At 51.6% G+C, this 25,094-nt stretch overlaps 1 protein-coding gene across 1 annotated transcript; it reads right to left on the bottom strand.

Annotated features, from left to right (window-relative positions):
• Positions 1-15: 15 nt before the first annotated feature.
• Positions 16-21,696, bottom strand: ERN2 (endoplasmic reticulum to nucleus signaling 2). Its single transcript, XM_060124804.1, has 22 exons — positions 21,613-21,696; positions 19,880-19,985; positions 19,496-19,529; positions 19,205-19,277; positions 15,243-15,315; positions 14,996-15,103; positions 14,568-14,669; positions 13,046-13,310; positions 11,098-11,176; positions 10,859-11,006; positions 10,626-10,747; positions 9,757-9,912; positions 9,319-9,487; positions 3,528-3,612; positions 3,200-3,389; positions 3,021-3,120; positions 2,747-2,946; positions 1,334-1,481; positions 1,118-1,245; positions 462-585; positions 313-380; positions 16-228 (listed from the first exon to the last, which is right to left on the bottom strand). Exons 1-22 carry the CDS (start codon positions 21,694-21,696, stop codon positions 16-18), a joined length of 2,775 nt encoding a protein of 924 aa, XP_059980787.1.
• Between the last annotated feature and the right edge of the window lie 3,398 nt (positions 21,697-25,094).

Below are 25,094 nucleotides of genomic sequence, written 5' to 3' on the forward strand. Positions count from 1 at the left end.
CGACGCCAGGCCATCTCAGCTCCCAGCAGCTCCCAGGCTCAGCGCCTGAGCCCCTGAGGCCGGCGGATAGTAGGGCAGGAAGAGGCTCTCAGAGGCGCAGCTCCTCAGGGCATGGTACGTGTGGAGCAGCAGCCGTGGGAAGCGGTTTGTGAAGTACTGGACGAAGCTGTCAGGGACAGGGCCCAGCGCCTGCCGTACCTCGGCCGGGAGCTCCCTGTAGTGATGCTTCTGGAGGGGTCAGAGCAGAGAGCCCGGGCTTAGCTGGACCAGGCCTCCCCACCTTCCAGGCCCCTCCCAAACCCTGGAACACACCTTGTTTCTCACAGCACGGAGCAGGTCTCGCACCGACGTCCCCTTATACGACCGGAACCTCTTCAGATCTGTGGACGGGGAGGTCGTTGGCACAGCCGTCCCCACTGGGCTCCCCTCGGCCTCCCGGGCCACCCGAGTCTGGCCTCTACCTGTGTGCAGCGGCACCGAGATGTGCTTGTGCCAGTCACTCTGGACCACCTCGGCGCCACCCGCCTCCAGCGCCGTCACCAGCGGCCCCTGCTCAGGCTCCTTCTCCAGCCAGTCGCTGGCGTCCTAGGACCCACAGCTCCTGAGCCTCCTGAGCGGGCTCGGAGGCCACAGGCCAGGAGTGTCCTATGGCTGGGGCAGTGCAGCCGCCGAAGCTGCTCGGGTTAGGGTAAGTATTATTGCCTCCTGTGGAGTGTGGCTTCTCTGTGCTGTGCGGGGTCTAATCCAACCGGTGACAGAGGTGCTGTCGTCCCCGTTTTACAGATGAGCAAACAGGCTCAAGAAGCTCAAGGTCACACGAGTGGAATGGGCTGTCTGGGCACGAGTATAGCAGGAGGGACGACTAGGGCTGAAAGGAACGGGGTCTAGCCTCACATGAGGGGCAGCTGGGCTGGGGAAGCGGTGCTGAGGAGACCGTGCAGTGCCAAGATGGCAGCGTTCAGGAGTCTGGGCTCTGCCTTGATTGAGATAAGGATCTGGGCTGCCTGGAACAGGTAGACGAGTCTCTCTTCCCCCAACCAACCTGGCTTCCCCTCTCTTGTTGCTCAGGACCCAAACTTGGGACTTTCTGGGGCCGCTCCCCAGATTTCCTCCTGACCTGGAAGAACTGGAGCTGCTTGGCTCTGCTCCAAAAGAAGGGGTGGGCCAGCACCTGGTGAGCAGAGGGACGAGCCTGTGGCAGGGGGCTCAGCATGGCCTCCACCAGGTTCCAGGCAACGACCTTGTCTGTAGGGGCAAGAGGGAGGGACGGCTTCAGGCCCGCGCAGGCTCTGCCCTGCTTCCTCCCTCCTCTGCCAGCCCAGGTCCCCCTCACCGTGGGCCTCTTCCTCCAGGTGAGCCAGGCAGGGAGAGCCTGCAAGGATGTTTGCCTGGCGATAAAGACTCTCTCCGAAGGGGTGGCTGCCACTGGAAAGCACATAGTAGAACACGCAGCCTGCAGAGAATATGTCCACTGCGCTGGTCTGGGGGCCAGAGGGACAAGCATAAGGAGGAAGTCTCTGCTCCAGGAGGTCTGCCGGGCTACATTCTCCCCAGGGCTGATATGGCAGCTGGGGATCTGGCTCGGACTAGGACACAAGGACACTTCCCAAGAGGCATCCTCTTGGCCCTAGATCCCCTCCCCTCTGCACTGTTGAAAGGGACCCACGGTTTTCATCCAAAACCTTTGCCCCTACTGAGCCTCTAGTTTAGGTTTCCAAGTGTCATTCCTCCAAGTCTGGTGGGCAACACAACCAAGTGAAGCTGGGCACGCATGAGGCGATCAGGCAGCGGTGAGGACTGTATGATCTGTTGCTGGCCCTGTCCACACATGGCCACTGGCACTTAGCTCCAGCTGGTTGCCTCCAGGGGACTTTCTCGGTGGCAGAGCTTTTGATTTTCCAAGTGAATCCAGAAATCTAGACTTTTATGTGCAATTTCCCAGAAGTTAAAATATTGGCTGCTAATTTAAAAAATCAAAACCTGCACAGGCTCCTAACATCAGTGCTTTGGTCCTTGGGCCTCCAGGTTGCCAATCCTAGCTTTCTCTAAACTTCAGGGGTGGGGTGGCTTTGCCTGGTGACTGTCCTTGCGTGTTACTCTCATCCATGCCTGTGACTTTCCCCTACACACCAACTCAAAAATCTATAATCCTGGGGTCTCCAACTCAAGTGTCTCTGGAGGTCAGACACTGCTCTGTGCTCCAGTTATATCAGCTCATGTGATGCTCCCCCGAACCCTCCGCATCTGGGTGGCTCTCCACGCTGGCTACACGTTACAGTCACTGGGGGTCAGTTACTGGGTGTGGGACCCGGGCACCTGAATTTTTTTCAAGTTCCCCAGTGATTGTGCATCACAGTAGAGATGAAAACTATTTTCTAGTTCAGAGTTTCTCAACCTCAGTACTACTGACATTTTGGACCAGATAATTCTTCGTCCTGGGGGACTGTCCTGTGCGTTGTAGGATGTTTCGCAAGCGTCCCTGGCCTCTGCCCATTAGATGGCAGTAACAAGCCTCCCTTCCCCTGCCAAGTGTGACATCCAAAAATGTCTCCAGACATTGCCCAAAGGTGGCAAAAATCATCCCTGGTTAAGAACCATACCCTGGGTAAGAAGGGAGGAATTATCCCCACTTTACAGATGAAGAAACAGGCTTGGAGGAGTGACTGAAGGTCACACAGCGGGCCCGGACAGGAGAGGCACTGGGCAGGGAATGATTACTGCGGCCTGGGGCGGCGGGAGGACTCACGGGGCTGTCTGGGGGCAGGAGCTGCAGGAGCTCGGGCGCCATCCAGCCTTCTGTACCGGGGACGCCTGAATGGAGGCTGAAGCTGGAGCGGCCAGCGGGCAGCTTCTTGCAGAGGCCAAAGTCTGAGAGGACCACTCTGCCTCGGCCCTGGCTGTCGGGCCCCGTAATGAGGATGTTGCCGGGCTTCAGGTCCCGGTGCACTGTGAGAGCGGAGCAGAGTTGAGAGCTGAGGGGGGAGTCGGGAGCTTGGATGGAGGGCGGAAGGGGCTGGTACCTATGTGTAAGGAATGCAGGTGGGCCAGGCCCGCCATCAGCTGGTGCAGCGCCATCCCGGGCTCCAGGCCCCAGCGGTCCGTCTCCGGGTGTTCCACGTACTGGGGAGCGGCGAGGGGCAGAGGTCACCCCGCGGCCCAGGACCCTGCCCCCCCGCCCATCCCTGAGCACAGGTTTCACCTCCCGCAGCGAGGCCCGGCAGAGCTCCAGGGCGATGTAGTGGAACTGCGGTCCCCGCTCGGTGCAGAAGTAGCGGAGCACGTTGGGGTGCCTGTCAGACTCCTGCAGCATCTGCACCTCCCGCCGGACCAGGCCGAAGCACTCACGGAGGAGCCGCTTGACCGCCACGGCCCGCCCCTCGAACTGTCCCCTGGGAGGTGGCGAGCGGAGGTCCAGAGGGCAGAAGAAGGCAAAGGTTAGGAACTGTGCCCACCTCGGGGGTTCTCGGAGAGAATGGCTCTCCAAGTGACAGTGGCCATCCCCAGCCTGGCTCCTGGCTGCCGCTCACCGGAAAACGAAAGTCCCGCCTGCCCCGCGGCCCAGCACGTCCTTGGGATTGAAGGAAATCTTCCCCACCACGGTGAGCTGCTCGGCTGGGGGGAGGTGAGGGGGGGGTCTCAGGGAGACCTGCCCAGTCCCAGCTCCCCCACCTCGGCCCTTCTCCGGCCTCCCCCTTCCACGCCCCGCCTGGTGCCAGACTGCTTGGGTCCAGTGTCTCGTGCTGCCACTCAATCCGTGTGAACTTGGGCGAGTGACTTAACCGCTGTGCCCTGGTCCTCTCATCTGTAAAGTGGGACCTATGTCAAGGATCCTGCACAATATTATCGTGAGGATTAATGGAAGAAACGGTGGGGGAGAGGTTCACTCTACTGTCCTCTTTTATCCTTCTCCCTGTTTTGGCATCTTCTGCGCAGGTTTCTTTCCTTTACCCACCTCCACCAGTTATAAACCCTTTTAACTAAGGAATTCGCTTCCAACAGGAAGGTGAGTTTTGGCAGCCGTAAGCGTGAGGAGGGTGAATGCTGTTGCAGAAAAGACTGTTCTGGAAGAGGGCGGGGCGGGGTCAGTGGGCGTTTGGATGCTGAGCTGTCCCAGAGTTAGTTCTAGGGCAGCAGGGATTCCCCAGAAGGCCTTGGTTTCCTGTTAAGAAGGATGAGGTTGGACTGTTACTGCTCTTCCTTTTGGGTTGCTTGCAAGAGACCCCTCACAATGCATCAGGCTGCACCTTGCTCAGATCCAAGGGGCCCCATGCTCGCAGCTAAGTGTATCTGGCGCCCCTAGAGCTGTGTGCCCCTCCGTGGCCCTGAGAACACTCTCCTTAGGAAGAGCTGCCAGCTTCAGTCTCTCTAATCAGCTCTTGGAAAAGCAAATGAAAATCAGCATCAGGGATCAGTGAGAAAAGTATTAAGCTGTCCCTCGGCACTGCTCTGGATTATTGGCTTAAACAGTCACTCTCATCTCCTGACGAGATGCAAGCAGTAACCGAAATTTGTATACCATGGACACTCAGGCGTGTGGGCCCAGGGCCTTGCTGGAAGCACATCGCCCACAAGTAAGATGGGCCTGTCTCTCCGGCAGCTCAGGAAGCAGGGACAGAGCTGCGGGAAAGCCTGTTTGAACCAGCCATGATGAGCTGGCTCCAGGTGAGGGTCCCTGAGCACTTCCGACCCCTCTTCTGTACCTACTTGCTTCGTTCTGCTGCGTTTCCTGTCTCTTATGTGTCTGCCTTCCCTGCTCTGGATGCCCTTGGCATGAGGTGAAGACTTGCTATGTGCTTTCTGGGTTAGATTCAAAACTAACTCTAGTTTCAGGAGCACCCTCAATGCTGGGATGGAGGCCAGACTTCTGGCCTTGAATGCAGAAATAATGAGCCAGGGGGCTTCCCTGGTGGCGCAGTGATTAAGAATCTGCCTGCCAATGCAGCGGACACAGGTTCGAGCCCTGGTCCGGGAAGATCCCACATGCCACGGAGCAACTAAGCCCGTGCGCCACAACTACTGAAGCCCACGCACCTAGAGCCCGTGCTCCACAACAAGGGAGGCCACCACAATGAGAAGCCCGCGAAGCCTGTGCACCGCAACGAAGAGTAGCCCCCACTCGCCGCAACTAGAGAAAGTATGGGCGCAGCAGCGAAGACCCAGTGCAGCTAAAAATAAATAAGTTTTTAAAAAGCTTTTGCACAGCAAAGGAAACCATAAACAAGACCAAAAGACAACCCTCAGAATGGGAGAAAATATTTGCAAATGAAGCAACCGACAAAGGATTAATCTCTAAAATTTACAAGCAGCTCATGCAGCTCAATAACAAGAAAACAAACAACCCAATCCAAAAATGGGCAGAAGACCTAAATAGACATTTCTCCAAAGAAGATATACAGACTGCCAACAAACGCATGAAAGAATGCTCAACATCATTAATCATTAGAGAAATGCAAATCAAAACTACAATGAGATATCATCTCACACCAGTCAGAATGGCCATCATCAAAAAATCTAGAAACAATAAATGCTGGAGAGGGTGTGGAGAAAAGGGAACACTCTTGCACTGCTGGTGGGAATGTGAATTGGTTCAGCCACTATGGAGAACAGTATGGAGGTTCCTTAAAAAGCTACAAATAGAACTACCATATGACCCAGCAATCCCACTACTGGGCATATACCCTGAGAAAACCGAAATTCAAAAAGAGTCATGTACCAAAATGTTCATTGCAGCTCTATTTACAATAGCCCGGAGATGGAAACAACCTAAATGCCCATCATCGGATGAATGGATAAAGAAGATGTGGCACATATATACAATGGAATATTACTCAGCCATAAAAAGAAACGAAATTGAGCTATTTGTAATGAGGTGGATAGACCTAGAGTCTGTCATACAGAGTGAAGTAAGTCAGAAAGAAAAAGACAAATACCGTATGCTAACACATATATATGGAATTTAAGGGAAAAAAATGTCATGAAGAACCTAGGGGTAAGGCAGGAATAAAGACGCAGACCTCCTAGAGAACGGACTTGAGGTTATGGGGAGGGGGAAGGGTGAGCTGTGACAGGGCGAGAGAGAGTCATGGACATATACACACTAACAAACGTGGTAAGGTAGATAGCTAGTTGGAAGCAGCCGCATGGCACAGGGAGATTGGGTTGGTGCTTTGTGACAGCCTGGAGGGGTGGGATAGGGAGGGTGGGAGGGAGGGAGACGCAAGAGGGAAGAGATATGGGAACATATGTATATGTATAACTGATTCACTTTGTTATAAAGCAGAAACTAACACACCCTTGTAAAGCAATTATACCCCAATAAAGATGTTTAAAAAAAAAAAAAACAATAATAATAATGAGCCGGGAGGCTCAGTCTGCACAAACATATTCACCATTTGCTCAGCCTTCCATATCATGGTAATGGAGAAGCAGCAAAGGCAGGAGAGAAGTTCTAAAGTAATCAAAAGTTGTCACACGATGGGGAAGCAGTGTACAGTCAGAATTCCCTCTGAAAACCTCAAGAACATGTGATGTATTGTGTTGCTTCTTGTACACGGGTTGGGAAACCATTAAAGTGGTCACCTGTCTTCATGGGTATTGCCAAAATGCAAACAGAGGCAACATCCCAGAGTTGACCTGCTTTTGAGTTCCTGAGCTGCTCCTTACTGGCTTTGTGAGTCTGGGGTGGGGTGCCGTGAACCTTTCATTTTCTCTTCCATAAAATCAGCGTTATGATAGTATCCGCCTCACAGAAATGTTGTGACTATCATACGAGTTCATGCACGCACAGCATTTAGGAAAGTGCCCGGTACACAGTAAGCGCCATATAAATGTGAGCTCTCAGTGTTAACTCTGGTTCAGGCTTGAGTGCGCCCACTTGCCGCTGAATGTACCATGTAGCCGGTGGTCCTGGAGGACACCCAACCAGGCACGTGTAGATGGATTTGTGGAGGTTAAATGAGAGTGGGACAGGACCCCGCTGTAGATTTTGTGAACCATAAAAAGGTCCCGAGGAACGTTGTTCTCCCCGCACCAAAAGGAGAAGCAAGATTTCCAAAGTCAGAGTTCCTGACATAGAGGTCCTAAGAATAAGAATAGGTTGCCACACGGTGCCAGTGTGGCAGGGGCTTTTTTGGAGAGTGGTTCTTGAAGCTTTTCTGCCATCTGCCACATTCGTTTATTTGACTCTCCCTGCACTAAAGATTTTTGATACACTGGACTCCATATTGTTGCCTATTGGATGGGCAAGTCCCAGCCTATTAACTCTGCCTGTTCCTCACACCTGCTCGGCACATATTCACTCCATATATATTTATTGAGTTGAGAAGGGCTGTTTAAGAACCTGCAGTGGCCAGTCAGCCACTGCCTCAACAGATATTCCCTGAGCCATGCTCTGGGTCGAGATTGCAGCAGTAAGCAAGGCAGGCTGAGCCCAAGCACCTGTTCTCCAGTTTACCACAGTCCCATCATGCCCTATTCTCTCTCCTATGTGGCTGCTTCACTTGTTTGCTTTATCCACCTGACCTACCCATGAGCATGAGATTGCCACCTTCCTTTCAGCTTCCGGAATGTGTACCCTGCTTCCTCTCATCTCTGAACCTTCGCCTGTGCTACTGGTGCCACCTGGACTGCTGCTGTCCCCCGCCTCCCTGTTCACCTGGGTAATTCCTTCTTATCCTTGGGATCACAGCTTAGACTTGCCTTTCAGGACAATTCCCATGTCCCCATGTCTGAGCTACATGCCCCTCCTTTGTGTTCCTATAGCTCCCTGTAGCCTCCCCAACCCCATCACAGCATTTATCACAGAGCCTAGTAACAGCCTGTCCTTTCCTGGCTTTGCCTAGAGGTCATGAAAACACCAAAGTAAAGTTTATGAAAACTTTAAACGAAGAAAGTGAAAGAAATAGAAAGGTTTCTTTTCAATTCCAGAGGGAATCCAGTATTATAAAGAGATTGTTACCACTGAGTTTTGTAACAAAGGTACCAAGCTCTAGCTGGGATTCTTGTCCTGAAGCACTGATATCACTTTGATTATTTTCTTATAGTGAGTAAAGAAGTTTAAGTGTTTTATATATCAAGGATGAGCCAGGGCTGGGATTCAACATCTTTTTTTCTCCTCCTCTGAGGATTATCGGTATCTGCGGACTCACAAGGGGACTGAGACGTCTGGGGAAGGAATTCCATCCTGTCAATGACTGGGACCGTGGACCGGGGTCGTGAGGGACACCTGAACGATGATGGCAGGAGGAACAGCAAGGTCATTTGACGAGAACCACCTGGGACAAGTGGAGTCTGGGTCATCTGGGGAAAGACTTGGCTCGAGTCAGAAGGTCCAAGGAGATGAGTGTTTCAGGGTGCAGTGGGGTGAGTATTACTTGGACCCACCCAGAGCCAGTAAAGTGATCGGAACTGCAACTCTCAGGGCTCAGGCAACTCGGCAGTGGGGGGTTTTCTACAAGAGCTGAGCCCTGAGGAAGAGAGCTGCTTCCCTCTCAGCACAGGGAGGCGAACGCAAGGGGGAACTTTGGGAGCAGCACGGGAGCCGCACGCCAAGCATGGGGCGGACTTCACGCTGAGTTAAGGGCACAGCAGAGTGGCTCCAGGGCTCCAAGGCAGTGGTTTGAGCAGTGACAGGAGGGTCCAGCAGCAGTTCACACAAAGGACCGAGGCCAGCCCAGCCCGGAGCCAAAGAAACAGGAGAGAAGTAGCCTGGACTGACCACTAAAAGCATGTGGAAGTTCCCCTGGGGCATCCCACAGATTCCAGAGGAAGCTTGAAAGGGCTTGTTTATAGGATGAAATTGAGAAAAGAGAAGAGAAACATTTAAAAAATAAAAAGCCCTAAAGAGAAAAGGAACCAAATGGTACCTAGGTGATTTACTATTATTGTTACCAAATATGATGTTATTTTAACACAAATATTAATAACATCACATAGTCTGATTTAATAGTAATGGTGATGTAACCTCTCATCATGAAGTGATGTCATGGGGTGGGTGTTATTATTCCCATTTGACAGATGAGAGAACTGAAGCTCAGAGGAGTTAAGCAATTCATCAAAGTTAACAGTTAGTAGAGTTAGATCTATACCCAGTTCTATCTGCATCCAGGGTCCTTGAACATAACGACAACAGTAAAAATGATGGAAAACATTTTCAGAGGGCTGAACTACATAGCAGGCACTATTTAACGTTCTCTCCTGTTAACTCATTTAGGCCTGGCTACCCCACTATAGTGGCTTCTAATACACCGACTTTGAAGCTAAACCTTCCCCTCTCTTTTCTGTCCCTGACTTTGTCCTTCCCTGTTCATGTAAGCTCACCTTCAGGGTCTTCGAGTGGCTGGTCTTGCTCTGGGGGGTTTTGAAACTTCTTGCGGCTCCGTGGGGTGGCCCCGGAGGGCTGAGACTGAGCATCCTGTGAGATGTGAGACGGGCCTGCAGGTGCCAGGGAGGCCTGCTGCCACTGCTTCTCTGCCAGCTGCTGTTGCTGCTGCTGAAACATGGGGGCCTAAGAGGGCCCAGCCTTGGCCAGCCCCTGACCCATGATGGGCCCAGAAGCTGTGCCTGAGATGGCCTGTCCCTGGAGCACTGGCATAAAGAGCACAGTATCAAGGGCTCTGGGAGCTGCCAAGAGGACAGCAGGGGGCAGAATTGGATCTGGGTGAGGGAGAAAGTTGCCAAGTGGTCTTGGAGAAGAGAACCAGAGTTCCCCCTAGGAAGACCATGAGAGGGGCCTGAGGCCAGGGATGATGGGCTTACCTGCCTCATCAGGAAGAGAATCCATCCTCCCAGGAGGAGAGCAGTGAGGCTGGCTGCCAGCAGGTCTTGGGGTCCCAGTCCTGGATGCAGGTCTGGGGTTTTCTCTTCAGGATGCAGCTCCAGGTTCGAAGGTTCCTCCCGGCTCAGGCTCAGGAGCTGGGGACAAAGAACCTTTCACTCTTAGCAGCCCCTCCCACTGTGGAACCCCTAACCCTTCTTCATGACCCAGTATAGGGCTGGGCTTAGCTGAAGGGGTGATGAGTGAGTGGTGGGAAACCTGGCACTCTCCATGCTGCTGAAACACCATGGTGCCCCAGTGGACTGGTCTTTCAGATCTAGCTGAGGACAAGCAATCTCCTGGGGTATCACTAAAAATTCAGATACTCTTGGGGCATCACCAAAAAATTCAGATATCCACCTCCAGAGATTCTGAATTCAGGGGGGGCGGGTGGAGTGGGCTCCTAGGTGATTCTGATAAGCAACCAGATTTGAGAATTACGTCTCCAGGTCATGCCTGTTCCTTCTAAACTTGAACTATTGGCAACTCTTGTCCAGTCCTCTCCCAGGAGGACATGCTTTTATAGTTTTTCCATTTTCATTTTCTCACTTGATAAATATTTTGTAAACTTTAAACTGAAGAAGAATAAAGAAAACTGTGACCCATGTTTCACAATTTAGATAGCCAATATCTTTTTAACACTTCTAACACTCTTCTGGCAATAACAACAAATGAAAGTTTTCCTTCCGAGAAATTGTGAGGTCAGTTGACCCACCCCGAATGTTATTCCTAGAAGCCTGAGGAAAAGGTCCAAGGGCTGCACCCCTGCTGCCGCACCTCCCCCCATGCCCTCTACCCCTCTAGCACTGACCTCCAAGAAGAGAGCTGGGGCCTGGGTGCCCCCTGAGGGTCTGGTCCCAGAAGTCCCACTCCCTGGGGTGGGATGGAATCTCAGCATGGTCGTGTGCAGGACTGGGGGTGGCTCATGGTGTCCTAAGGGGCAGGGAAAATGTCAATGGGTTGGAGGTGATCTCAGCCTTCCAGCTCATAAACTGAGCTCACAGGTCCTTTATCCACTCTAAATTTGGGTAGAGGGGGTCTCACCAATGAGAAGCCACTGGCTAGGGAGGGCCGTACTGCCTGAAGGGTATCTGACAGCAGTGCTAGGTGAGCCCTCTCGCTCTCCTGAGACTTGGAGTGTCACCTCATCTGTGGTAGGGCCATCCGTGGGGGCCAGGGTCAGTCCACGAGGCTGTGGAAGAAGGTGGAGAGTCAGGAGTGGTGGGGGGAGACTTCTCTCCTGCTCTATCCCCTCTTTCCAGCCCCTCAGAGAACCTTCTCACCACTAGGGCCACCCCGGTGTGAACCAGTGCTTTAGACACATAGAAGCCAGCTTCATCCTTCCCCACATACAGCGTCATCCTAGTGGGGGAGAGGAAAAGGGGGAGGAGAATGAGTGATGGTGGTGGGTAGTTTCAGTCACCGTAGTACCCGTTTCCTTGTATTATCCCCGCCCACACTGACTCTGGGCTGGGCCAAGTGACTTGCTTTGGCCAGTGAGACAATAGCAGATGTGACACAAACACAGTCTTGAGAAATGCTTGTGCACTGGCGTTTGCCCTCTCATGGGGTTCTTTGGAACCCCGGGACCACCAAAGAAGGAAACCCAGGCTAGTCTGCAGGGGCATGAGAGACCTCATTTGACATCCCATAGGCTAAATAGTCCACCAACTACGAGAGAGCTGAGTGAAGCTATTCTAGATTGTCCAGGCCCAGCCAAGCCACCATCTGGCTGCTCAAACCAGAAAACCACCCAGCTGACCCACAGAATCTTGAAAAATAATGAATGTTTGTTTGTTTTGAAGCTCTAAATTTTGGGGCTGATTTGTTATATAGCAAAAGCTAACTGATACAAGCTCTGTAGTCATTGTTTCTAAATCTATTTCTAGCCCAGACCTCTTCCATGAGCTCAATCTTCTAAATCTGAACTCATCTCCTCATTCCTTAGCTCCCCCTTCTTCCCCCACTTCCTCCCCCCTTCTTCCCCCACTTCCTCCTCACCCCCACCACTTCCTCCTCCAGTGCTCCCTACCTTTGAAAACGACCGCACTCATGCGCCTCTAGAAACCTGAGCAAAATGGTTGACTCCTTGCTCTAATCACCAAATTTGTACTGGTTTTTCCTCTTAATATCTGTTACCCTCCACTTATTTTCATCTCTAGCGTTTCTGCCCTGGTCCAAAGTGTCTTCATCTCCTGCCTGAACTAATGCAATATTCTGTGAACACTTCCTCCCCACAATTCTAAGATACTCTTCACACTGCAGCCAGTTATCTTTCTGAAATGAAAATACGATCAAATCACTTCTTTGCCTAAAACCCTCTAGTGGCTTCTCCTTAGCCTTGTCCCAAACCCTTTAAATGATCCTACAAGATCCCTGTTTAACAGCCTCAGACTTTATTCTCTGCTCAGAGCCGTGCTCCAGCCTTAATTTATTTTGTTAACTTAATCTGTTCCCTGATTGCCATGGTCTCTCTCTCTCTCTCTCTCTCTCTCTCTCTCTCTCTCTCTCTCTCGTTTCCTCTTCATCCTTTAGGTTTCAACTTATAGGTCCCTTCCTCTAGGAAGCTTTCTATGATTACCTTCTGCCCCCAGTCTTGATTTCAGTGCCCTTCCTATACATTCCCATGACACCCTATACTTCTCTTATCTCATCCTTTATCATACCATATTATGATTACGTCTTTACGTACCTGTCTCCCCTACTAGACTCTGAGATTTTTGTAGGTAGGAACACTGGCTGTATTACTGTACTCCCAGAGCCTAGCAAGCAATTGCTACATAGCAAGTGCTCAATTAATATTTGTGGGATGAACTGAAAGAACGGATAATCCCCAATTTTCCCAGTCTGTCTCCCGGCTCCCCAAGATGGGGACACTAATGTATTTGGTGTTGCAAGGAAGGTTCATATTTAAAGTTTTCAACAATCAGTAAACACATAGTACCTACCAAGCATAACAGGTGCCCGCTGTAGCACTGGGGTGGAGACATGGAGGCCCCTCCTAGGCCAGACTTTACCCTATCAGTTGCTGGACAGTGGGGCCAACCAGGGGGTCCTGGGAGCACATGGGGGGTGGTGCAGGGCACTGGTTATTTACCAAACTGCTTGAAATATTTTGACCCCTGGTTCAGCTGCACCGGCGTGTCATGGTCGGACATCACACCTGCCCACTGGACCTGGGCTACAACACTTGCAGAAGCTCCTCCCCAGTCCCCAGGCGTGGGCACTTACAGCAGCTGGGTGTCTAAGGCAGAGAAGTGAGTGGCGGTGTCCTGGGGGCCTGAGGCGGGCAGTTGGATGTGGCCCCAGTGGAGGGCAAGGAAGTGCAGGGTGTCCCGAGCCAGTGTGAGGTGGGGCAGCTGGTGCAGGCTGTCCTGGTGCCATGTGTAGACGCCCACCACGGGTACGCCTAAGTCCTGGGTCCACAGCACCGCCCCGCTTCCTGGGTCCACCGTTAGCAGCAGGCCCATCCCACAGGATGCCAGGTAGCTCGTGTCTGCCAAGAAAGATGGCTGAGGAGATGTGGTCAGGGAGCCCTGACCTGAGGCACCTCGGAGCACCTTGAGGTGGGGAAGCTGCTCTGAGGGTGGGCCATCAGGGGGGCCGCTCAGGTACGTGGAGGTCAGGTGAGATCACCTGGAGGGTAATCAGGACATAGGAAGTTCACTGGGTCACTTTGATCAGGGTCAGCTGGCAGCTGTGTAGGACGTAGGGGGTCAGTCATGGTCATCCAAAGGCGACTCAGGTGTGTGAATCAGTCCTTGTCGCTTAGGATGTGGGGTAGTCAGTCATGGTCTGGCTGCTGGTCAATTAGGGTGGTCTGGAGACATGTGGGTAGCGTGGAAGTCATTTAGAAGGTGAAGGGTGTCAGCCAGGGGCCCTGTGGGTGTCACCTGTGATGTGTCAAGGTCGCCTGCATGAGTTCTCACGTGGAATGGTGGAGTCAGGGTCTGAGGGGTGGCTTGGGGCACCTTTGGGGTCACTCAGGCATTTGGGAAGGAGAGTTATTATTTTTTTTAAAACACAACATGATTATATTTTAATACACAACTAAAATACAAAACACCATAGTAAATTGATGGCAATAAAATATGGCGTTTCATTTGCATTATATGACAAATGGTTAGCATCCTTAGTCATAAATGAGTTCTTAGAAACCAGTAACAAAGACACTGATATACCAAGGGAAATGAAACAAACAAACAAAAAGAAGATGAAATAACCCAAGTGACTAGAAGGATTAAGCATTTATGAAGATGACTGAGCTGAACAATAACAGAAGAAAAGCAATTTCTTTGTAATATCATATTACCAAAGGTTAAAAATGTAACATTTGTACAGTTTTAGGAAACATAGGGAAGGACAGTTATAATATCAAGGGGGTGGTGAGTCTGGGGGAGGTCACTTAGGGTCATCTGTCAGAGGTCGTTCAACATTTGGGGGACTGCTCAGGGTGTGCAGGGGTTGTTTGGGGTCACTCAGGAGGTGGGGAGCACCCAGGGTGACCTGGCTGGGCTCATTGGGGGTGCAGAGGAATTAGGATGTTAAGAGCTGCTCAAGGTACAGGAGGGTCAGGCTGGGTGTCGAGAGGGGTCACTTAGGGCTGTCTGTCAAGGGTGCGTCATTCAGTACGTGGGGTCCCTCCGGAGTTCAGGTGGGTCAGAATGTGGTGGGGTTGGTCGTGGATACCACTCAGGGTTCCCTGAGTTGGGGACCTTGCTCCAAGGTGGAGCCAGAGAAGGGAGGCACTCACATTTCCCAGGTGAGCCATCCACGGGGGCTGCTGCGTAGCGGCGGTAGGTGGTGTTCCAGCGCAGGGCTGGGGCCCTGGGGTCATGCATGGTGACCGTGTACTCTGGGGACACCCAGAAGCAGGGTTACCAGGAGCGCCCACGTGGTACTCCTCTACTCCCACCCGGGGGACATCATCTCATGGGGGCGGGGGCTTCCCGAGCACCCAGCCTGGAGGCCAGAGTCTTCAAACAGCATCAGGATAGCAGAAACTAGGTCTGTTTTGGTCACTGCTGTGTCCCCCGCTCCTTGATCAGTGCTCAGGGAAGTGTTTGTTGACTGACAGAGTGATTGACTGGCCTGGACCCAGCGTGGATAGCAATTGCCAGGCCTGGGCAGAGCAAAAGGGGGGCTGCCCAGAGCTCGAGGAGCAGCTGGGGCCTGACTCACGCGTCCGGCCGATGTAGAGGCGGGGGGTAGAGGGTCGCTCTGTGGTCAGGGTCATCTGTGTCTTCCCTGATTCAGGGTCCACCACAAACCAGGCATCCTGCTTCCAGCCTGTGGAGGTGGGAAATGTGCTTGCTCTCAAGATGGCCTGGAGAGGGTGTGCAGCCTCTCCGTGCTGTGCCTAGCTGGCCTGTCCTGACCTAGGTCCAGTCCCTGCTGGACCAGGACTCCAGGCTGGAGAGATGCTTACCTGTATAGAAGACGCCGTCAGAGCTGCGACAGGGGGAGGCATGAACCAGCTCGGGGATGGTGAACGGCAGTCTCTGGGGAGTGGAAATAGCAGAGAAACACATACAACCTATTCATTAGGTACAATTATTATCGTATCCATTCCCAGAGGGGCTAAGTAATGTGGCTAATATCACACAGCTGGTAAGTAGCAGAGCCAGGCCTTGAGCATAGCCAGTTAGTTTCCAGACCCCTCACACTTAACCACTCTGCTACACAACCTCTTGAGGAGCTGCAGAAAATCCCACTCCCAGTGCCAAGATGCCACCTGATCACATGATCCTGGCCTGACCACCTCAAAAACACTTGCTGAGACTTGAAAACTTCAGTGGCCATGACAACCTTGGAGAGGCTGGGGAACTGTTCCACCCAAGAGACATGAGGACCAAATGCAAGGGGTGATCTTGGTTTGGGTTCTGGACTGGAAACAATAAAGCACACCATTAGGTACTTGACAAAATTAATATGGATTGTGGATTAGATAACACTATTGTATCAATGTTAAATCTGCTGATTTTGATAATTTACTCTCAGGCTATGTAGGAGAAAATCCTTGTTTTAAGAATACACAATGACGCTTTAGGAGTAAAGGAGCATAACGTCTGCAACTCATTCTCAGATAGTTCAGAAAAAGAAATTTTATATACACACGTGTAATATTATCCATCTGTTAAGAGAGAATGATAAAGTGAAAGTGATAAGACGTTAAAAATGGATGCATCTGGGTAAAGGGAATAAACAATTGCTCTGAACTATCTTTGCATTTTTTCCTTACATTTGAAATTATATCAAAGTGAAAAAGATCCCCAAACTCCACATACAGAGCTCTTGCCAGACAGCACCCCAGGCACAAGCAAGTACTGAGGGAAAGAGAGTCGGGGCTTCCCGGGGGCTCAGTCAGGATGGACAAGAAAAGAAGTCCATACAACCTATAGTTGGTACGGTTAGTGCATGACAGGGGAGCACATGAAGTTGAGGGTACCTGATTCAGATGTGGGGGACTGAAGATGACTGATGGAAGAAGTTCAGTTGTTTATTCATTCATTCAACAACCGTTTAATGAGCACCTATTACTAGCCAGGTGCTAGGACTCTGTTGTAACCAAGACTGACCAAGTGCCCTTCTGCACAGAGTTACATTTCTGGTGTGCGTGTGTGTGTGTGTGTGTGTGATAATAAACAAACAAAAACACATAAGCCGTAATGCCAGGTAGTGGTAAATATTATTAAAACAAACTCAGAGAACTAGGATAGACACTGATTTGAGATGTTATATCACATAGCCCAGCAAGGGAGTAAGTACCCAAGCCAAGGGAGGAGTGAGCCACAGGGTCATGTGGAGGGAGAGTGCTCTGGGCAGAGGGACAGAATGCTGAGGCCAACGGCAGGGCCACCTACCAACTGGCATGTTTAAGGAACAGCAAGGAGGCCAGTGCACCAGGAGTGGGGATGGAGAGGGGCAGAGTGGCCGAAAGTGAGGTCAGCTGGAGGCAAGATCACGGACTGGGAAGGAGTTTGGCTGTTACATTGGGACTTGAGGGGTGAGTAGGAAACAGCCAGGGGAAGGGGAGCACTTCTCCCAAATATTCTGCTTCTTCTTCTGGGCTCCCGGTGGATTATATTTCTTTTCCTGCTTAAAGTGGGCACAGCCATGAGACTTGCTTTAGCCAGAGGGAGGGAGCAGAAGAGACCAGGTCCACATGGATACTACAAGAGCCAGGGTGTGCTTCACCTCGTTCTCCTTCTCTGCTTTGGTGACTGAGAAGCCTCGGTTGCGATGGAGTGTCTAACAGCTTGGGTCTCCAGTAGACCACAGTGTACAGAGCCCCCGGGGGACCAACGCTGGGCACACGCCGTAAGCAGGAGCAAGCTCTCTGGAGGCACGGAGCTTTGTGTGCTGTTGTCGCAGTGTGCTGCGGCTCATCCTGACTGACTTGGGGAAACAGAGGCAGAATGGAAGAGGGTTCCAGACTCTTGGGGACAAGCTGGGTGAAGCCCCAGAGCTGGCACATGCAATAAGTTGATCGGTGTGTGTGCAGGTGTGTGCATGCGTGGGTGCCTGTAGGTGAGCGAAGAGAGGCACGAGTGAGCTGGCCCTGGTGTGCTTTGTCAGGGCGACTGGACTTTATCCCAGATGCCCGGAGAGTGATGAGACTCACAACCACACCTGCCCATAAGACCCAGTGATGACCCCCAGAGCTGGATGGGACTGGAGGTCCACTCTCCACCCGGCCCTCCCCATGGGAGACATACTTGTTTAGATTCCACCAGTGGGCGCCCTGTGCTCTGGCTTCCAGTCGGGGGCTGGGATATGGGGAGGGGGCAGAATCAAGGCGAGTGTTCCTGGGTCTCCTCTCCACAGAGTCATGGAGGGCTGGCTGTGTCCCTCCCCCAAAGGCCTCAGCTCCTTCCCGGTGGTCCTCTCCTCAAGCCCCCTCTGGATCCTTCCCCTCCTCTGAGCTTAGGGCTGATACGTGGCACCCCACGGTATGGGCCATAGGACACAGCACCCTGCCCTGCGGTTTCCTACCTCGGCCCACACCTTTGTAAGGAATCCCGTTAATAAAACCGCCTCAAACTCTCCCGTTGTAGTGTGCCACCTGCTTGCTGGGACCTTGCCTGCTCACGTGCTAACATTTCTTACCAATTCGGTTTCCTAAATCACATGCGTAAGACCATCCCGGTAGGCATCCCATGGCACAGTCAGAATTCTGACACTGCCTGACTCTGCGCTTGGCCACATGACCAGCTTTGGCTGATGAGACTTTAGCGAATGCGGTACCGTCGGCCCTCCCTATCCGCTGGCTCCGAACCCACAGATTCAGTCAAATGCAGATTGAAAATATTTGGGAAAAAAAGTTCCAGAAAGTTTCAAAGAGCAAAACTTGTATTTGCCGCACACTTGCCAACTATTTACATACCATTTACATTGTATTAGATATTATAAGTAATCTAGAGATGGTTTAACGTATATGGGAGTGGGACTTCCCTGGTGGTCCAGTGGGTGAGACTCCGCATTGCCAGTACAGGGGGCCCAGGTTCGATCTCTGGTCGGGGAACTAGATCCCGCATGCATGCCGCAGCTAAAAGATCCCACATGCTGCAACTAAATAAAGATCCCGCATGCCACAACTAAGACCAGGCACAGCCAAAATAAATAAATAAATGTGAAAAAAAATATAGTATATGGGAGGATGCGTGTAGGTTATATGCAAATACTGTGCCATTCTAAATAAGGGACTTGAGCATCCTTGGATTTTGGTGGTGGGGGACGATTGACCTGTGGATACCAAGGGACGACTGTATAAGCAAAGCTTGAAAAATGCTCATGCACTGGCCTCGCCCTCTCTTGCTGCTTCTGGCTCCCTTGTTGATACCATGTGAACAAGCCCAGGCTTGCCTGTTAAAAGATGAGAGACCCCTGGCCCAGTTGCCCCCATCAAAAGCCAGCCAACTACCAACGAGTTTTCAGAAAGAGAGCCAGCTGACCGGCAGCGGACCACAGATGCTTGGGCAAACTCAGTCAAGGCCACCCAGCTGAGTCCAGCCTAAACTGTCATCTCACAAAATGATGAGTTAAATAAATGGTTTGTATTTTTAGTTTGAGTTTGGGGGCAATTTGTTATTTAGCACAAGCTAACTGATACATAGGTTTCCCCTTAAAACCCTCAGAGTCCCCTGGAGAACCCCCCGTGATGCCCTCAGAGGCCTGACAGTCATCCGGTCAACCTGCTCTGCAGACACAGCCAGAGTCACCCTACCACCCCCTTTCAACAGACCCCTCCAGACAGCCTTCCCCCAGTGCTCTCAGACTTCACCCTCTGCAGGATACTTGGATTCTGACCATACAGCCCTGCACCCTTTCAGTGCTCTGGCTAACAGAAGCCCTGACCCTCACCCATCCCAAGCACTGTAGGAAACACACCATTAATCCCTGTTGTTTCTGCGTCCCCAAGATGTACAGGCTGCCATCAGCTGGGTCTGAGAGAAAGGCTGTCCTGTGGGGCAGAGAGGAACGGGAGAAGGTTGGGTGCACGCCCCCTGGTTCCAAGAGGGCTCCTCCCCTCCAACTTCCCTGCCAGTACGGGCCCACCCTCAAAGGAGGCACCACAGAGCTCCGGACCCAAATCTTCTCCCTTACTTCCAGCCCACCCGCCCCTCCAGGCAACTATGGCTTCCCCATCTCTCAGTTGCCCGCTCCTTGGGGTCCACTTACTCTGTGACGTACATGGGCCCCTGGATGATGGGATCTGTAGGGACAGGGACAGGGGCATGAGTAGACTCCCCGTTGAAAGGCATACCTCACATTGGTGCTTACTGGGTGCCAGACACCAAGCCAAGCATTTGTCACGAGTGTAATGTAATCCTCCCAAGAACTCTGTGAGGTAGGCTTGTTACCCTTGGCCCCCTTTTACAGGTGAGGACATTGAGGCTCAGAGAGGTGAAGTGACTTTCCCAAAGTCACACAGCTGGTAAGTGGTAAAGCTGCCTGCGAACACCTGCTTCTTGGATTCTAGACCCCATGTTCTCATTGTCCATGCCAAGGTGACCTCCCCCCAATGCGAGATCCAAGGAGGGAGGAGTGACTGCCCTTGCTTACCGTCTTTCAGCGTCCACTTCAAGTCCCCTGTCTCCTTGATCAGTGCGTGGAGACTTCCATCCAGGGTGGACACGAACAGGAGGTTCTCTGGCGTGAAGGTCTGAACCTGCAGTGGAAACAAAGTCACCTCTTCTGAGAGGCCTGGGATCGCCCTAGTGCTTGCTCCAGGCAGGGCTGGCTGTGACTCCCCTTCCCCTAGAGGGAAACAAAGAAGGAAGGAGGACTGGGGAAGCTGCTGGCTCCTCCCACTGACCTCCACGACCCTAGAGAGGGGTTATGGTGGGAGCCGGGGGGCCTGGCTCCTTTACAAAAGGCCTTCAGTGACCCTCACAGCCTCCCTAAGAGATTGGTTTTGTTATTCTCACCATTGCACAGGTGAAGGAGACTAAGGCTCAGGAAGGTTAGGTAATTAGCCTCCAGCCACACAGATAAATGGCAGAACTGGGACTTGAACCACCATCTCTCTGGTTCCAGTGCCCGGTCCCTTTCTCCTTTGCCTCCCCCAACCCATTCCGTCTCCCCAAACCGGCCCAGCTGCTTTTGGTGCCAGGCTCCAGCAGGCCCCCTGGACCAAGTGGGGGGGTGGCCAAGGGAGGGAGGGCTGGTGCTGCCCTGCGTCTGGCCCCTGCTGGGCTAACTCACCTGCTCCAGCCCTTCCTTGAGCAAACAGGGTGGGGCTGAGCTCCTAGCAGGAACCCTAACATCCGGGTGGCCTAGCCGCACCCCTGCAAAGGCCACATCCTGCTCCAGGACCCTCAGGCTTGGGGCCAAGCCAATGGTTTCGGAGTAGAGTCAGGAAACTACCTTTGGGTCCTCTCTTCTCCGGGCCTGTTTTGTGATCTGCAGCGTGGCAGGAGGGAGAGTGATCTGGAGAAGAAGCTGTGGACTGATTGCCCACTGTTGAGTTTCGTTTGACCATCATCGTTTTTAAAATTTCGTTTATAATTAGCTACCAAGTTTTTAAAAATTGGAAAGATTTCACTTAAAAAAAATCAAGATTTCTCATTTTTCTCATTTCTAGTTTTTTTTCTCATTTTTTCTGGAAACACCCGATCTGGCCACACTGTGCTCACATTCTTACTTGGCAACCATCAGCTGGGTCCTGAGCTGGAAGTGGGCACGGGGTGGCATGAGCAGTTGCCTCTATGATCCCAGTAACTTCTCTGGGGGCTCCAGGCTGGACACGTGGGTTCTAGTCCTGGCTTTGCCTTCTCACTGCATTTCTGTAAGACTGGATTTTTCCGCTCTTGGCAGGGCTGCACCAGATACCCATACCTCCGGCTTATTTATCCCAGAGGTTGTGAATCAGGAGTCCAGTCACGGGTAAGGGGGGAGCGCTGTGATCCGCCTGAATTTGTCTGTAAAGCTGGGTGTATGGGCGCATTTCTCGACAGAGGACCTTCAAGTGGATCCTGAGTTCCAAGGAAGCCGGGGTTCCAGAAGTTTTAGGACGCCTGGCAGGAAAGCGAGGGTGCCCTCCCTCCACCCCCACCCCCATGCTGCAGGACGCGCGGGGTGTTGGGTCTACCTGCGCTCTTCCGCGCGGGCAAGTCTCTCCAGCTCGTGGGGCAACCGGCAACTCCCCAAAGCTAGGAATTTTTCTCAGGCCAAGGGCCGACTTGGGGCGACCCGGACCCGGGGGAGGGAGAGGAGCCCGCTGTGCTCCCGCCGCGCCCCAGCCGTCTGCGCCCCCGGCCCCGACCTTGGAGGCTCCGTGTCCGCCCGCTTCTCACCTGTGGCTCGAGCGTCCCGAGCAGCGCCGCGAGCTGCAGCAGGAACGGGGACCAAGGGCCGGATCCCCGGGCCGCGCTCGCCATAGCCCGCATAGACGGCGTCCACACAGCTGTCCTGGTCCCCGGGGCCACCAGGGGACCGCACGGCTCCCGCCCGGCAGGAAGAGACTCCGCCCCGGGCTGGGCCAGTTGGGCGCGCAGGGGCCGGGGCGCAACCTCAGCCCGTAATTCTGCTCTTTCCCCCGCCCTTCCCATCGCACTCACACCTGCATCCCTCGGTCACCCCGCAAGGGACGGCTCTGAGCTTTCCTGGAAAAGGGATGTTACCAACGGCGGCCCTTATGGAGAATGTACCACCTGCCAAGTATTGTACCAAGTGCTTTACATCCATCATTAACTCATTTAATCTTCACAGCATTTCCCATGTAACAGCTGGGGCTCAGAACTGGGATTAAGATTCAGATGTCTGACCTCAGAGCTTGCGCTCTTTGTTACTATGCCAGTGGCCTCTATTGAGAAATGATAAACGACAGATTAATTGGTTGGTTCAGTTATTCATTCAATAGATATTTATCTATTACCCCAGGCTGGGAAGCAGGAGAGATAAGGTCTCTGTTTTCATAGAACTTGCAGATTCCTAAGCATTAGATATCAAACGCACACATGAAAGGCTGCCTGGCTATGGCCGTTACAGTCCTAGCTGCAGGCAGACTTGGTTCAGGGAGGGCCTGAAGGGGTCCAGCTGGTTTTCAAGGTTTGACTCATTCATTTCTCCTTCTTTGTGTAAAAATCCCTGCTGATTTGAGGGTCGTGCAGCCTGGCTCTGCCACCATCTCCCTCTCCTTCTCTCTGTCATCCTTGGCCCTCCGGTCACACCACCCACAGTCAATGAAGACTTTGCTGACTGGCCCATAGCTTTCATCCCCACCCCCAATTCTGCTGTCATCTCTGGTGTCTTCAGTGTCACCTGCTCCTGCACGCTGACCCTGACCCACACTGTAATCAGCTCATGGTCACCCAGGCTTGCCCAAGTAACCCCAAGTCAATCTTGCGTGACTGGCATCTGCATTCCCCAGCTGCTGGGCAGGGGGGAGTGCTAGGGGCTCACGGGTGCCTACTTCTCTACAGAATTGCCCTTGGCCACTGGAGCAGCCCAGTGCCCCCTGCCCATGACTGACGGACACGGGGTACAAAAGACCGGCCCTTTTGCCTCAAGGTGGGACGAACTCTGTGGTGCACTTTGTGCTCGAGAGGTCCCCGTGAGATGAGGCTGAAGCCGGTCTCCAGCTGAGACCCCTCCTTCCTTGGCTCTTCCCCCTGCCCCATCCTGCTTCCCTCACTCCCCTTCTCTTAAAGAGTTCTTCCCAACATGTCACTTGAGCAAGAATCCCTGTCTCAGGCTCTGTTTACAAGAACCTGCCAAACCTAAGGCATCCTCTAACCACATTGTCATCAGCTGTAGCCTTGGAAAGCCCAACTCCCTCATGGCGCAGAAACCTCTTTTAGAAATATGTACCTCATGAAGTCTTTGGTTCACTTGGTTACTCCTTCATGCTTAGCTCATCCAATACCGTCAAACCTAACTTCATAACCAAAGTGGTTGCTTGCCACTCTAGAGACCAACCCAAGCTACTGAACATGTGGATGAGCCCTTCTTTAGGCTTTATATTTTGTGCACTGTACACTTGTTTCGGAATGTGCATTGTGTTTGTTAATTATGCTTGGATTCACAGGAATTTCTCATGCGATAAATTTGATTTGCATAGACTACAAACTACAAGTGAACTGGTTTAGATAATTTGTGTGTGTGTGATGATATAAATAATACCCATTTTAGAAACTTTGCAAAATTCAAAAAAAATATATAAATAAGAAAAGAACACTCATTCATTGTTCCACCTCTTGGAAACACAGCATCTCTGCTAACATTCTGTCATATTTCCCCCAGTGTTGTTTTTTTCCTGCGCCTATACGTCTGGTGGGTACTATGTTGAAATATTAACAATGTTTGCCCTTCCAGAGCTTCTTTTTCCCCTAACAGCCCTTCTCCTATTTGAGTGAGGCTGCTCTGAATTTATTGCCTCAGAGAAGGGATGAGGAAGCAGAAAGAGAGGGAGAGGGAGAGGGAGAGAGGGAGAGGGAGAGGGAGAGGGAGAGAGAGAGAGAGAGAGGGAAAGGCTCTACAAAAAGAAAAAGGGACAATGCAGTAGAGACCAGTAAGGACAAGAGATAGGACACAATGAGACCATGGGCATCTCAGGGGATGGCAGCTGGGACAGATCATGACAAGGACTCAGTGCCGTCTTGCTTCCTGGCACTATGTAAACTCTATGGAATTTAAACCCACCCTGGAGAAAAGCTGAGAGAAGCCAGATGGGAATGAATTTCTTCCACCTGGCACAAGGGAGCTTAAAATAAAAAGTTAAATTGAGTTATAAAGATAAAAAGTTACATTTATTCGCCACACCTCGGTTTGTGCTCTGCTTCTGGACACATACATAAACCAATAACGTTTCTCCATTCTAGCAAAAGAATGTGAAAAACAGAAATGGTAATGGGAAAAATATTCCAATCATGATAGATAGCAATAAAAAGAAAGTCCTTAGGAATAAATTTAACTAGAAAGGCACAGGACCTATATGAAAACTATAAAGTCTTATGAAGGCTGTAAAACAAAATGTGAACAAATAAAAAGATATGACTATGTGGGAACACTTAATGTGATTAAAATATTAATTCTCTCTACATTAAATTGTAAGTATAATGAAATTCTATTATTGCTGTAATACTAAATCTACTCCACGGTCTTTAAACCTTGGTTATAATTGGGACTTCCCTGGTGGTGCAGCTGTTAAGAATCTGCCTGCCAATGCAGGGGACACTGGTTCGAGCCCTGGTCCAGGAAGATCCCACATGCCATGGAGCAAATAAGCCCGTGCGTTGCAACTACTGAGCCTACACTCTAGAGACCACGTGCCACTACTACTGAAGCCCATGTGCCTAGATCCCGTGAGCTACAACTAGTGAAGCCTGCGTGCTACAATTACTGAAGTCCACGTGCCTAGAGCCCGTGCTGCGCAGCAAGAGAAGCCACCATAATGAGAAGCCCGTGCACCGCAACGAAGAGTAGCCCCCGATCGTCGCAACTAGAGAAAGCCCACGCGCAGCAACGAAGACCCAACGCAGCCATAAATAAATAAATGTATGGAAAAAAATATTTGGCTAAAATAAAGATCATATATAAGAATAATGCCTGAGAATAGCCAAGAAAAGTGTGAAAATTAAGAATAATGAGAAGGGGGCTTGTCTTTCAGGGTATAAGCACATACTGTAAAAACTACAATATCAATATAATTTCAGCACAGGAGTTGACAAATAGAAAAATATGTCAGTGGGATCAAATAGAGAATCCAGAAATGTATATCCACACATTTGAGAATTTAATAAATAATAAAGATAGTATTTTAATTCATTGGAAAATT

The sequence above is a fragment of the Lagenorhynchus albirostris genome, chromosome 15 (genome assembly GCF_949774975.1).
Source record: "Lagenorhynchus albirostris chromosome 15, mLagAlb1.1, whole genome shotgun sequence".
NCBI classification, from domain to species: Eukaryota; Metazoa; Chordata; class Mammalia; order Artiodactyla; family Delphinidae; genus Lagenorhynchus; species Lagenorhynchus albirostris.